We start from the raw sequence: 15445 nt of genomic DNA on the forward strand, positions 1-15445 counted from the left end.
GGGCAGGCAGAGTGGGCGGACTCAGGCCCAGTTCCCTCTCCCATCACACTGCAAGGAGTCACGAGGTTTTTGAGGCAGGGTGCCTATTTCCCCTGCCTGCAGCTCATTAGGGTCTGAAGGGGCTCGCAGCCCTCCTCAGGTGTGCAGGATCTGGCCCAGGTATCACCTCAGGCGAGCTGGATAAATCCCAAGACCCGGCCTTTGTCTTCTGTTACACCAAAGACCTTTAGGAAAGTCCTCTAAGGTGCACCTGGAAGGAAGTGTAGGACCTTGGGTGTTCCTTCTGTCCCGAGGCATCGGAGCAGCTGCCTCTCCCAGCCCATAGATACTACTGCTGCTGGCATAGCCATTTGTGCTGGGTCATGCCTGAGGCTGCCCAGAGGCCCTGCCCTGGGGCAGCTCCTGATAGCCCTCAAGACGGTGTGGTTGAGTGGGAAGAACACAGTCCTTCCAGTCAGATCTGTGCTTTCAGTCTCCACACAGGAACTGCGGGGTCCTGGCAAGGAACCCAAACTGCCCGCACTCAGCTTCCTCATCTCTAAAATAGGAGTCATAATTGGCTCCCAGAGGTGTCAGTGAGAGAATGTCTGCCAGGCTCCTGGTCCCCAGCAGGGGTTCACTAAACAAATGGTGGCTCCTAGCCAGCCCTGCTCCAGGCAGGATGGAGTAAAAAGCCCCTAAAATGAGATGACCTCCTTGTATCCACGGCAGGCCTGCCACGGCACTGAACATGAGGCCGGTCACCTGCGAGTACAAATGCCACTGCCCTGGCCTACCAGGTGTGCTACTTGGTTGCACATAAATTCTGTGCACGGTGATTAAAAGTTTTTAATCCTGGGCATAACTGGGGAAAGACCTGAAGATTTTCCTGAAGATGGCCCTAGAATTTTTGGTTAGCAGCTTGTCCAAGCAACGTCCATTCCCCACACTGCGGTCCCCTGCCCCCTCATACTGTAAGAGGAACTTACTTTCACCTGGGAAGAGAAGAGGGCATGCATGTTGGGCTTATGCTCCTCAAGGGACTAGGAATAAGTAGAACTGGCTGTGAACTAAGAATTGCTAAGTGGTTTTTGGAAAAGCTCAGCAAGCTAGTCATGGAATGAATGATAAAAGATGTGGCCGGCACGGTGGCTCACGCCTGTAATCCCAGCACTTTGGGAGGCCGAGGCGGGTGGATCACCTGAGGTCAAGAGTTTGAGACCAGCCTGGCCAACATGGCGAAACCCCATCTCTAATAAAAATACAAAAAAATTAGCCAGGCATGGTGGCGTGCACCTGTAATCCCAGCTACTCAGGAAGCTGAGGCAGGAGAATCGCCTGAACCTGGAAGGCGGAAGTTACAGTGAGCCGAGATCGCGCCACTGAACTCCAACCTGGGCTACAGAGCGAAAATCCATATCAAAAAAACAAAAGAATCATTAGATTGTCTTCTCTGGAGAATGGATCCCACAATTTGTGGCCACGTCTCACTCTGAGCTCAGTGCCTGGACTTGGCTGTGGCCAGGAAATGGACGGAAAGTGTGGGGTGAGCTCGTGTGACATGAGCTTTAGGAAAAGGGCCAGAAAAAGTTTTCAGGAACGGAAGACAACCACAGCCACGTGGCAGGTAACAGCCATCTAAATGGCGTTTTTGTTTTGTTTGTGGATTGCTTCATTGGTCGGTTGTGCTCCTAACTACATGCTCTTGTTGAGCTAAAGAAAAACTGGCCCTTCCAACAGAACAGGCTGTTCTGCTTCTTTGACACCATCTATGTATTAAATGGAGGGAATGATCTTTAACTGTTTGCTCATCCCTTCGCCTCCTGAATGATCTTGCTCTCAAATTTACTTGTATTTGTGGTTTTACGGTGTAAAGCGTGCTATATTTTGGCTACAAGTAATATATCCTATGCCATATTGAAAACGTTCGTAGGCACTATCATATATGGGGGATTCGCAGTCAGGGCAGCTCTCAATGGGAGAAAGAAAGACACATGTTTTGCCTCAGTACTGCGAGCTAGCATTTCACAGTGCTTGAAAGTTAACCAGACTTTCATCTTTTTGTTCGAAGCTCGTTTATCCTCCACTTCAGTGCAATGAGGTAGCTGTTATCCCCATTTTATAGATGTGAAAACAGAGGCTCAATGAAGTACAGATAGACGGGCTGCTCAGACATAGGCTTCCGACCTTACTTCTCACTACACGCCCAGGTAAAGAAGAGCCTCCTGGGTCTGCCCAATCTGTGGCGTCTGCTGTCAGGAAAAAAACAAAACTCCATTTCGGTCTGCAAAAAGAAACCAGTGGGAAGCAGAATGTCAGCAACATATTTTCCAAAACCAGTTAGCCCTTTACCATCTAATCGTTTATCAGCTGTGGACGATGCAAGGTTGTTTTCGGTGTTATTGTTTTGTTTTGTTTTGTTTTTTTCCCCCAATCAGTTTAAACTGAAAAATCTGGATGGATTCCCATCCCCGGTTCCCTGCAACTTTGGCTTTTCCTGTCACACAGTTGTGTCAGCTCCAAGCTGTTCTCAGCCGCTGCCCGGCTGTTCCATCCTTCTTCCTCAGTCACTTCCACTCCTTTCCTGCCGTCAGCACTCAGACAGATGTCAGCCCCTGAGCTTGGAGTCTGGGGAACCTAGACTCAGTGCGTGTTTATTAATGAGGCCGCAGAGTCACCGGAAGCAGCGGGACCCTGACCTGCAGCCCCCCTGAATCCAGCCTGATTATAGCTGGTTTCTCTAGATGCCTAATTTCCAGCAAGAAAAGCAGTTGCCTCCGAATCATACCCAGAGAGCTTCTGCAAGTCAGGTAACTCCCGACTTCTACTGTCAAGGTCGATAAATTGACCTAGTGTGATTCACCCCCAAGAATATAGCAGTGAGACGCACAATAGGCTCCTACAAGAAAAGAACCTTCTGACTGCAGATTTTTCAAAGTAAAAGTAACCCCTAATAATGTTTTACTTGGCAGCTTTGTGATGGCTAAAATATGAAGCCGCAACTGCCTTTATGGTGGGGAGCTGTAAGTGGCATTCCTCTTTTTAAAAGTGGTGTTTTTTTCCCAAAATCGCCCAGCTGTTCTCTGTTTCATCCTCTTTTTATTTTTAACCTTGCATTCAACACGGTAAACTTGCCCCAAGTGTCCCTGGTAGTTAAATATTAAAGAAAAGGAAAGCAAGGCTAACAAAAGAGGTCACATCGTAGTGGGGGCCACAGTCACCCTGCCATGGCTTTGGAGATAAATTCTCTGCCTCTGAGCTGAAAGCAGCACTTTTTTTTTCCTGGGCCACAGGTATAACCATTTTAAAGCATTCTCATGCCAAGGGAAAGGATCGTGCTAAAGGGCTTCTTTCCTGAGTACTTCTCCAGTTTTATTGCTTTGCACCAGTCTATCACTGCTGTATGTCACTTCAATTAGCTGCTGTCCTGGCACATTTGGGATAATTTATTAGACATGTTAAAAAGTACATTGTGATGAGCTTGCCAAAAGCTACGGAAGAAACTGAGGCTTGTCTTTTTAACCACAGATGAGGGGCTGTATGAGATCTTTGATGTCATGAGCAACTACCTGGCCCAAGTCAATGTTCTTTTCATGGATACTCCAGGGAATAAAGCTATTAAATAAGAAAAATACAAGCACAAAGGAGGCACAATTACCATACTTTGGATTTGGAAGCAAGTGGAAGGGAAACATCACTCTGTTCACAACCATGAACCTTTCCTACACCTTAATTACTGTGCAGTATGAGGATTGATCAATTTAACATAACACTTCCAGATACTCGAAAATTCATTTCTGGTATGAAGTTTGTTTATAAGACAGATACTCTTGGGATTTTTAGCACATGCCTAAAATCAGATCAGTAGCATCTTGCCAGCATCCTCTCTCTGGCATGGCTAAGTGAGCAATAGCAGAATGATTGCACTGACAGATCCTGCCTATGATTCCTTGCCTCGCTTGTTGTCCATTGGCACATCTTTCGTGTGATCATAAAATCAGATCAGGTTTTCAAAATGCTATACATTGGGCTTTTCTTAGAAGATGGGATGAGAGAGCAAAACAATTATTTTTTAGGATATGACAAGTGGCTCATGGTAAGTCTAGATTGCACTTTTTATTGTTACAACACAAATAGGTACAACAACATTTGAATTTTAAATCTAGGTAGGTTGTTTCCAGACTCTAATGGACATCAGAATCACCTGGATCATTAACAGATGAGCAGATAGCAAATTGTGGTATGGTCTCACTTACAATGGAGTATCATCCAGCCATAAGAAGGAATGAGGTTCCGAGGCATGCTACCATGTGGATGAACCTTGAGAACACTATTCTAAGGGAAAGAAGCCAAACACAAAAGGCCACGTGGTATAGGATTCTGCTTACATGAAATGAACAGAACAGGCGATCTGTAGAGACAGAAAGCAGATTCGTGGTTGGCAGGGGCTGGGTAGGGAAGGGAGAATGAGGAGTGACGGCTTCATGGATGGGGGGTTTGTTTGAGGGGTGGGGGAAAGTTCCGCAGTTAGTAGTGATGGTTACACAACATTGTGAATGTGCTGGAAAAAAACACTGGATTATATACTTTGAAGTGACTTAAAGGATGAATTTTATGTTGTGTAAATTCGACATCAATTTAGCAAATCGTCTGCAGAGCTTATTAAATTACAGGTTGCTAGGCCCCTACCCTGAGTTATTCTGACTTAGTAGATCTGAGCGGGGCCTAAGAATGTGCATTTCTAGAAAGTTCCTGGTGCTGCTTGTCCTGGGAGCATGCTTTGAGAATCACTGGTCCAGGCATATGTGGGATCACAGCAGGATTTGTCTACTGTGTTTAAATCGGTACATTGAGGGTTAATCAATCACCTTCTGTGTTTCAGCATTCACTGCTGGTCATCCAGTGCTGAACTGGCACTGGTAATAAAATGGTTTTTAGTACCTGAACATGGAATCATAAGAACTGATCAAATCTAGTACTGCCATCCCCTGGGAACTGTCAAATCCCTTCACCTCATTTGCAGATGGAGACAATAATAACTGTTTCATTGGATTGTTCCAAAATTTTAAATTCAAAAAAAAGTATAAAAGAAGAAAAATATTGCCATGAGAAAGCACCACCATATCGCCTAGCTAAAAGCAGGTACTCTGTAAATAGTTATGCCAATAAAGTATATATTTTAACCCAATTACTAGTCTTGAGAATTTATAATGTTGTGGCCAGAATATGGTGACATATGAAGGCAACGAGAACTTACAACACAGCCTTGGACTGCAGTTCCATTCAGACTCCATTTATGTGGCATAAAAGATATGTTTCTGGGGGTTTGGGACTTCAAAGACCATTTCTGGAAGAGTGGAATTATATGGGCCTTGGAGAATGGCTGGAGAGGAAATGAGATGGGAGGGTGGGCACATCCCTTAAGGAAGGAGCATGGCAAGGGGGGCATGGGGCCAGGTTCAGGTCATATTGGAATTGGGATCCTCTTCGGTGCTTTGAGTATAATAGACACTTGAAAACTATTGCTCCATAAGTGAGTGAATAAATGAGAGAGTTGTGAATTTGCCACTGCAAGTTGCATTCTGCCATCATCAGAAGTGTGTAGGCAGAGTCGGCACCTGGGGAGCAGGTGATGCACCTGGCCTTGCCGAGCATTGGCACCTGCTCTGCTCTAGGCACTAGGTAACTAGTGGCTACTTAGGATGTAGAAAATATTCTAATATGTGTGGATTAAGATGGTGTTACCATTAGAGGAATCTAATATTTGCTACTGGCAAATTTCCCTTATCTCTTAAGATTTGAAGTAATTTTCATTTATTAAATTTTTTTGTATTGGGGGGCAGTCATTGGGTTTGCTGTAAGTTTTCCATACTTATTTCTGTGTTTTGATCGAATGAGACTATCTTAGAGCAGAAAAAGGGAGATGAGGAGCAGACCTTTGCCTGCTTAAAAAGCAGTTTGCTTAAAAAAATAAAAAGGTGTGGGAATAAGGGTTTGGAGTTCTTATGAAAAACGCCTTTAAATCTTTAATCCATCTTGAGTTAATTTTTGTAAATGGTGAGAGGTAGGGGTTCAGTTTCAGTCTTCTGCATATGGTTAGCCAGTTATCCCAGCAGCATTTATTATTGAATAGGGAGCCCTTTCCCCATTGTTTATTTTTGTCGTTTTTGTCAAAGATTAGATGGTTATAGGTGTCTGGGTTTATTTCTGGGGTCTCTATTCTGTTCCATTGGTCTACGTGTCTGTTTTTGTACCACTATCATGCTGTTTTGGTTACTGTAGCCTTGTAATATAGTTTAAAGTCAGATAATATGATACCTCTGGCTTTGTTCTTTTTGCCTAAGATAGCTTTGGTTATTCAGGCTTCTTTTATGATTCCATATGAATTTTAGGATAGTTTTTTCTAATTCTGTGAAAAATTACATTGTTATTTTGATGAGGATAGCACTGAATCTGTAAATTGCTTTGGGTAGTATGGACATCTTAACAATATTGATTCTTCCAATCCATGAGCATGGAATATTTTTTCATTTATTTGGGTCATCTCTGATTTCTTTCAGCAGTGTTTTGTAGTTCTCCTTGCAGAGAACTTTCCCCTCCTTGGCTAGACAGATTCCTAGGTATTTCCTTTTTTTGTGTGACTATTGTAAATGGGATTTTGTTCTTGATTTTGTTCTCAGCTAGAACATTATTGATGTAGAGAAGTGCTACTGATTTTTGTACATTGATTTTGTATCCTGAAACTTTACTGAATTCATTTATCAGCTCCAGGAGCCTTTTGGCAGAATTTTTAGCATTTTCTATGTATAGAATTATATTGTCAGCAAAGAGAGAAAGTTTGACTTCTTCTTTTCCTATTTGGATGCCTTTTATTTTGGCTTTGGCAAATAATTTATGGCTGAGTCCCCAAAAGCAATTGCAACATAAACAAAAATTGACAAGTGGGACCTAATTAAAGAGCTTCTGCACAGCCAAAGAAATTATCAACAGAAAGCCTACAGAATGGGGGAAAATATTCACAAACTATGCATCTGACAAAGGTCTAATATCCAGAATCTACAAGGAACTTAAATCAACAAGTAAAAAACAAACAGTTCAATTTGAAAATGGGCAAAGAACATAAACAGACACCTCTCAAAAGGAGACATAGAAGTGACCATACGAAAAAATGTTCAACATCACTAATCATCAGAGAAATGCAAATCAAAACTACAGTGAGATACCATCTCACACCAGTCAGAATGGCGATTATTAAAAAGTCAAAAATAACAGATGCTGGCAAGGCTATGGAGAAGAGGGAATGCTTATACACTGTTGGTGGGAATGCAAACTAGTTCAGCCACTGTGGAAAGCAGTTTGGCAATTTCTCGAAGAACTTAAAACAGAACTCCCATTTGACCCAGCAACCCCACTACTGTGTATATATCCAAAAGAAAATAACTCATTCTATCAAAAAGACATATGCCGTCATACTTTCATTATAGCGCTATTCACAATAGTGAAGACATGGAATCAACCTAGGTGCCCTTCAACAGTGGATTGGATAAAGAAAACGTGGTATGGAATACTACACAGCCATCCAAAGAATGAAATTATGTCCTTTGCAGCAACATGCAAGAGGCCATTATCCTAAGCAAATTTGTGCAAGAATAGCAAATCAAATACCATGTGCTCTCACTTATAAGTGGGCACTAAACATTGAATACACATAGATGTAAAGATGAGAACAACAGACACTGGGGACTATTAGATGGGAGAGGATGGGAGGGGAGCAAGAGCTGAAAAACCACCTATTGGGTACTATGCTCACTACCTGGGTGACAGGACCCCAGACCCCAGCATCATGCAATATACCCATGTAACAAATTTGCACACATACCCCTTCATCGCTAATAAAAGTTGAAATTATTTAAAATAAATAAAAATACCTTCAGTCATTCCCAGTGCCTGGCCCATAGAGAGGCATAGCTCCCGGTGTATTGACACTCCATGGGATCTTCTCACCATCAGCATGACCTTGACCTATCTAAGAATGATGCCAAGTAGAAAAGGGGTTGCCTCTGGGTGTGTGTCTGCAAGAAGAGCAGACTGTTTCCCACTGTTGAGTAAGTTCCTCCAGGCCAGTCCTGTCTGCACACTTGTACCAGATCTTTCCCGAGGTGCACTCACACCTTCTTCCCCTTGGGTGAGGGGCTCAAATGACCCTCTTCCTGGTGAGGTTTCCTGGTGAGGTCCACTGTCCCTAAAAGTTCAATACACACCCTCTTCCCTTGCTCTTTTATTTTTTTTCTCCTTACTTCTGCTCTTTATAACTCATTCTGTTCCCTTAGCTTGCCTATTATCTGTTGGCCCCACTGAATGCAAGCTCCATGAGGGCTGAGATTTTTTTGTTCTCTTCATTCCCATATCCCCAAAGCCTAGAACAATGCCTGGCACCTAGTCGGTGTTGAATAAATACTTGGGGAATAATGGAATGATGTGTGATAGGCTGTTCTGATTTTCTTCCTCTAAAGCCTGACTTCCTCTAAATGCCCAAATAGGGTTCATAAATATCCTATCAGAGTGAATAGTCACCTGCCTCCTTGCTGAGATATCATGAAAGGATGGGATGAGTAACGACATCCTGCAGGTAGAAAATACTTCTCAGCCTCATCACCATTCGTCATCAAAAGTAAGTTCTTGAACAATAAACGAGGCATTTTTTTCTTCATTACATAGAGGAAATGGTAGCGATATTGGCTGACTCAGTCCGAGGAAATGGCAGGAATGTTTGTGGAAGGGCTGCGGGACTCCCCATTGACCTTGCTGGGTCCCCTGAGCAAGTCAGAAAAACCCCAGGTTGGTAGGAAGAGAAGCCTCTCAACCTGCTCATGGCTGGAGCTCTCACCCATGGTCAGGAGTTGCTGGAAGTTTGAATTGCCCTGACCTGGAAGGCAGGCGGCATGCTGGTGAGCTCAGGCCATGTGGAAAGGGGCCCTGAGAAAGGATCTGTTCAGTGTTGGTGAATTCATCAAGACCTCATTTCGCATCTGAGGAGGACATCACTACTTTCCTGTTAAAAGAGAGGCATCCCTGAGGAATTAATGCCAGGATGCTGTTCCTCAGAGCAAGGTTGAAAACCCGTGAATTGGATGAGGACTATTTATGTATGCATGATTCTAAATGAGAAATAATTTTGTTAACATTTGGGAGTTGTCCTTCAGCAGAATGAGGAAAAGCTAAGGGAAGTAGAAATACGTTATTACACAGATCACTATACCATCTGACAACACCCAGTGCAGACACAAAAATACAATGATGGTCTCTGCCAGCGATGATCTGTTCTGTTCTCCTCTCCTACACATTCTGAAGTTTAAATCCTGGACTTAAACTGTTCTCCTTCATCCTATTTGGATGGCAAACCCCCAAAACACCCAACGTTTGTGTGTTTCTTACTTTGAAAGGAATGAGATGGGGAAGGCATGTCTGAGCTTAGTGAACGGAGCTGGTCTCAGCTCTCCAATCCCTGGGGTCTGTGGACATTCTCTGCTCCTTTGGGAAACAGGACAATTCGGATCACTCTTTTCCAAGCTTCTCTTAATTGCTGTGATTCTGGCTATAAACCCTTCCTGAGACTTACCATTTATCCTAGGGTCCTTCCTAATTAATATTTTCTAGAAATCACTTCCCTTCTAGATGAACTGATAACGGTTTGTCGCAGAACTAAGTTGCATATCATTGGGTGAGAATGATGTTTCATCTCCTAGATCAGGCCTGGAGACATATATGTCCTAGGAAAACTCTCAGATACAGAAGAAGTTTCCAGCTGTACCTCCATGAAATTTATTTATTTATTTTTGCAAAGAGAAGAACTGCTTTTAAGTCCCTGTGTAATATACCAATTACTTCAATATAATACCCTTCTAAATTGCAAAAACATTATCATTTTTCTTGTGGATCATTGTTTGAACCTAGTTAGTATATTTGGATACCAGGAATAACCAGTCTGTCTGCCAGGGGAAGTTACAAAGATTTCAAGATTGTTACAGCACTATGAGTAAGTCCTGGTATGTCGCCTTTGCATCCACAGAGGAGCACTTTCATTTATTAATTTATTTGTAGATTAGAATTATTAATATACTCCAGAGTTAATAGCCCGAGGTTGATAGAAACCACTTGGAGGGAAAACTAATGCAGAAACAGAAAACCAAATACTGCATGTTCTCATTTATAAGTGGGCGCTGAACATCGAGTACATATGGACACAAGGAAGGGAACAACAGACACCGAGGAAGGAGAGGATCAAAAAGCTCCCTGTGGAGATCTAGGCTTATTGCCTGGGTGATGAAATAATCTGTACACCAAACCCCATTAACATGCGGTCTACCTACACAACAAACCTGCCCATGTACCCCTGAACCTACAATTAAAGTTAAAAAAAAAAAAAAGTTAAGGGCCAGGCTTAGTGCCTCATGCCTATAATCCCAGCACTTTGGGAGGCCGAGGCGGGTAGATCACCTGAGCTCAGGAGTTTGAGGCCAGCCTGGCCAATATGGTGAAACTGCATCTCTACTAAAAATACAAAAAATGAGCCAGGTGTGGTGGTGGGCGCCTGTAATCCCAGCTACTCAAGAGGCTGAGGCAGGAGAATTACTTAAACCCAGGAGGCGGAGGTTGCAGTGAAGCCACTGCATTCCAGCATGGGCGACAGAGTGAGACTCAGTTTCAGAAAATAAAGTTAAGAATAAATAAATACTTGGTCATTAAAAATCTGTGGCTAATAGTATGCCTTATATACTTGGGGAAGAAAAGGGAAACCACTCGGAGAGGATGGTGCTGTGTTATCAGTTTGGTCCTGGAAATCAGCATGATCTCAAAATTCGCCAGGCTCAATCATTAAGTGGCCACTGGTCTACCATCATCAGGGAAGCGTAGCAGCTTGCTTTGGTTTGGCCAATTGATTGAGATCCAGTTCTAATGTCATCCTTATAAATGTCTCCGTCGGGAGAGGGTGCTTGGGTTTGCTGGACAGCAGCCCCTGCTCCCTCTCTAAGTAATAAAACTTTCTGGGTTTCTGGCATGCTTATACCTTAATAATCCTTGCTGCCTCAAGACATGGGAAAATGCATTGTAAAAAGTGAGACACTCTGTGTATGTTGGATAACACTGGCTGCTTTGGAATCAAACCCCAGATGCTCAGTGGGTTACCATATGAGAAGCGTGTTCTCCTTCTGTATGATGCTCTGAGGCTCTAGGCTGCAGGTGGCCTTCCTCCATACAGTGAGTGAGGACCAGATGCTATGCCTGACTCCTCCATCTCCTAAAACCATGGGATACCCTAATCTCAGCTGGCAGATGGGGAAAGAAAGGAAATGAAGAAGGAATACTCGTTTAAATACCATCAGCCAAAAGTGACCTATATCACTTTTGCTCATGTTCTAGTGCCAAGAATTAATCATGCAGCCCACCCAGGTATATGGGGGCTGGGCAGCCCTTCTAGAGCACAGAACGAGAGCATAACTTTGCTGGGGAGTTGGCTGACCCTGCCACACCCGGTTGTAGCCCTGGAATTTAGAGGCAAGGGTAAGACCTGCATTTCTGGATCACCTCCATTCTCTTATAGCTGTGCTGGGGGAAGACAGTGATTTGACCTTTACAGACCCAAATGCCCATATCAGCAGGCCCTGCCCTACAGTGGAACCATGTGTCCTTGGAACCATGGAATTAATAAACAGCATTATTCGTACTCTTTTCTTCTTTGCACTTTCCAGTAAGGACATTGTTATGTGTTTGTATTACAAGCTACAATCCCTACGAATTCACTTTTCATAGCATCATTTCACCCAGAACTATTAATAATGTCTTTAATAAGACTCTGCCTGAACTTGTTGATTTGAAAACTATCGAAAGATCATTTCTTTTTTGATAAAGCACTTCTTCGTCAGCCGCGTTGGCACTGTACAGAATGGATGTCGGGATGGAACTGAATGTGCCTCGCTTTACACTGCATATCTGAGTTTTTCGATATGCATTGTTCATTGAGACCACCAGTGAACACCTGGGCAGATGTAGCCAGTGGGTGCCTTCTTGTGGGCACAAGAAGGGCAGGCAAAGCCGTTCCATGCCCTGTGACTTACTGTTCTGGGCTCTCCTTTCTCAGGTTCCCATTTCCCATGGTGTTCAGCAGTTGCAGCAGGAGGGACTTGGAGACCAGCCTGGAGAAAGGAATGGGGATGTGCCTCTTTAACGTGCCGGAAGTCAGGGAGACTTTCGGGGGCCAGAAGTGTGGGAACGGCTTTGTGGAAGAAGGAGAGGAGTGTGACTGTGGGGAGCCGGAGGTAAGAACCATCCCCAGAACAAGGACACAAGAAACCTTGTATCCTCGGCTAGGCAAAGAAAAGAGAACTTGGAGGAACTGTACAGCCAGATGAAAGTACTAGAACTCAGGAAGGAAGAGTCCTATCTGGCCACCCTGAACAAGCCCCATGAGCTAGGGTGGCTTTCTTGAATTTTAACTATTGCATGGAATAAGTGATCACTTGATTTAAAAAGATAAATAATCCTATCGAAGGGTACAGCATTCACAGCAAGATGAGGACAAAAACAATAAAAAAGCGTTTAGCTTTGAGTTTGACAGAGAAAAAAGCCCTGGAATTCTAGCTTCAAATAGCTAATAAGCACCATTTCTTTTTCTTCATAAGGTGTGCTACCAGAGGGGAATCTGAATAAGCAGCATTCATTTTTAACCAGGGGCTTCCTCTCCGGTTGAAATTCTGCCTTGCTGCTGCCGATGCCTCTGTATGCACAGCTCGAGGCTTCTGCCTCTCGTGCTTGTAGCTTTCAGAAGCAATAAGTGAAGGCAGGGAACGTTCTTATCTAGCACAGAGCTTAACCCTGTTTTCCAGCCAATATCAGGAAATGTCCTTTTTTAATAGGGCCCAAGATAATCAGTATAAAAATTATAAAAGCCACTTTTTAATCTCTGAATAATCTCAAGAAGGAAAGAGAGAAGACAGCATGAGACCTCCTAGTAAAACAGGTGCCCCCTCAAAGTCTGGAGGAGGTTGTGTTTAGAATAAATCAAAGCAAGCAGTTGTACAGCAGGCAGTCTCCATGTGGGATTCCCTCCCCGAGAGTTTATGCAAGCTGAAATAGTAGACAAGTTCAAGGCAGGCTTAGCTAAATCCACAGATGGACTTAATGAGGGCTTAGGAAGAGCATCTCCAAGGGCTGCTCTGAAAGATGGAGTTTAGGGTAGAGGAGAAATCGCGCTGAGACTCTGGCGCATCTGGTATATTCCTGTGTTCATCACATAAACAACTGGCAAACAGAATGCTCATCATATCCCCATCTTCAAGTCTCTGAGGTTTTCCATACCAGGAGGAATGCGCTTGGTCTGACAGTTTCTGCAAGAATGCTGGAAGTTTGTAAGTATTGGGTGGGAGTAAAGGGGGATGTGATGCAGAAGTGGTTTCTTCAAATCTTTTTATGCCTTTGCCAAACTCAGAACTTAACCATGATAATGACATTATCTGGAGGGGGGTTTAATTTTGCTCACAATGAGCAGGGAATGGTTGCTGTGTAGGAGCAAGTCCTAATTATAGTGTTACAGAAACTCTTCTCAAGATTAACAGAGGAAAACTTAAAACCATCAAGGGTTGGGGTATGCAAAGGGGAAATTCCTTGTAGGCCTTGTTAATTTCTTAAAGGAAAAAATGAATTAGTTTAAATTACTCATATTTCTCAGGAGAGGCCATGTTGGCTTAAAATGGTTTGTCTTTTATTTGAACTTCTTATGATTGTTTGTTAATCTAAATAAATTTGACAGTTCTTCATGAAGCCTTCATGAACTCTCGGGTTTGGAATGATTTTGTTAGCAGTCATTTACTCCATATGCCACCAGCAGCAGCCACGTCACTGCCACAATCACGACCACCATTGCTAACATTACCATCTCCACAATCACCACCACCACCTCCTCCACCCAACATCATCACCATTTCTCTCATGACCATCATCACCATATCACTGCCACTACCGCCACCATCATCACTACCGCCCTCACCATCACCCCACTATTATAACCACTGCCATCTCCACAGCTACTGCCACCACCACGGCCACACCAGTATCCACATCACCACCAGCATCACTGCTACCATCCCCACCCCTATCATTATCCCCCCCACCACCATCACATCAGCAAATGCTTGAGTGCCTAAAATGTGCCAGCCATTCATATTCTGATCCTCTGTCTTTTCTCCATGAAGGAGTCACGTGGCTTGACAGGGTGCTGTCTCTTCAGGTGGCATGTTACATTATAGGGTAGCTTTGATTATTACAAACTCCCTCCTTGCACAGAGCCAAACTCTGCTTGCATGCAGTTACCAACTTTGTATTTCTGTGGTTAAGGTCCTTATTTTATAGGATAACTTCTTGATATTTGAAGATAGCTCTCATTCCCCTCATCCAAAGTTCTTTCTTTGCAAGTTACAGGTGAGCCTTTTGCCTCACTTTTTAGATTTGCTTTATTTTTTGCTTTTCAAAAAAATAGTTTCAAGTAGTTATTATTTGAAAATAATAGTTTCAAGGTTCAAACTCAAACTGTGTTTGGCAGTGTGACAACCTGTTTACAGTTTCCAAACTGCTTTGCCTAAGAATTGTAGACAAAAAGACTTGTTAACCTAGGTTCTTTATCCCCCCTACCCAGTGCTCAGGCCCTGGTTATTCTGCATGCCCTTGCATCCCTGGCCCATAGAGGGACCCAGTGTGTTACCACATCAGGGAAGGAGTGAATGGGATCCAAAAAACAACTGCCAGCACCCCACGGAAACGAGCTTCTCCCTTGCTCCCAAAAATAATCTCCTTTATATTCAAGAAGATGGCTTCTAGTCTTCTCCAAGTTCATTGTGATTAAGAATCTGTGTCTGCTACCTACAACCTGAGAATGACTGTTAGGGCTTTGCAGAGAATTCTCTAATGCTTTCATTATTCTTTCTTCTTTGGAGACTTGGTATTCATTGGCTCTGTTGGACTTCTCTACTGAGGACTAAAATAATAAATGTAGCAGCAGATGAAGAATGTGTCTCTTCTGAGAAATATGGTACTGCAGAAGAAATAGATCCTGGGTGGTTTAAAGGCAGGTTGATTGCTGAGGCCTTCCCGGACAGGGCACTGGATTTATATCAACATAAGGAAATCCTGACAACTCACTCATTCTTCCAGCTAACAGGATTGGGAAAGCAGCCTTATCTCCTTGTTTAAAGTCAATAGGATGCCAGTAGCTTGCGAATATCTTTTAAAGTTAGTTATCTTTCTCACATTATCATCCCCTTTGAAGTCAGAGCCATTTGGCATGGTTGCATTTCCATTTGATCTGCTGCTTATATTACTGGGTGATTTGAGAGAGGGGGGAAGATATTTCTTAAAGAATTTTAGGACCCAGATTTAGGATGGCTGATTTAACATGGAATTTCAAGAAAACTTG

The 15445-nt window shown here is 43.4% G+C and overlaps 1 protein-coding gene across 1 annotated transcript in view; it reads left to right on the forward strand.

The window, feature by feature from the left end:
- Positions 1 to 15445, forward strand: part of ADAM12 (ADAM metallopeptidase domain 12) — a 367967-nt gene that overhangs the window by 300912 nt on the left and 51610 nt on the right. The window contains exon 12 of the mRNA XM_032175291.2: positions 12119 to 12296. Coding sequence (XP_032031182.1) covers positions 12119 to 12296 — 178 coding nt within the window. The remainder of the gene's footprint in view (positions 1 to 12118; positions 12297 to 15445) is intronic.

This window comes from Hylobates moloch, unplaced genomic scaffold (genome assembly GCF_009828535.3).
Source record: "Hylobates moloch isolate HMO894 unplaced genomic scaffold, HMol_V3 SCAFFOLD_3, whole genome shotgun sequence".
Taxonomy (NCBI): Eukaryota; Metazoa; Chordata; class Mammalia; order Primates; family Hylobatidae; genus Hylobates; species Hylobates moloch.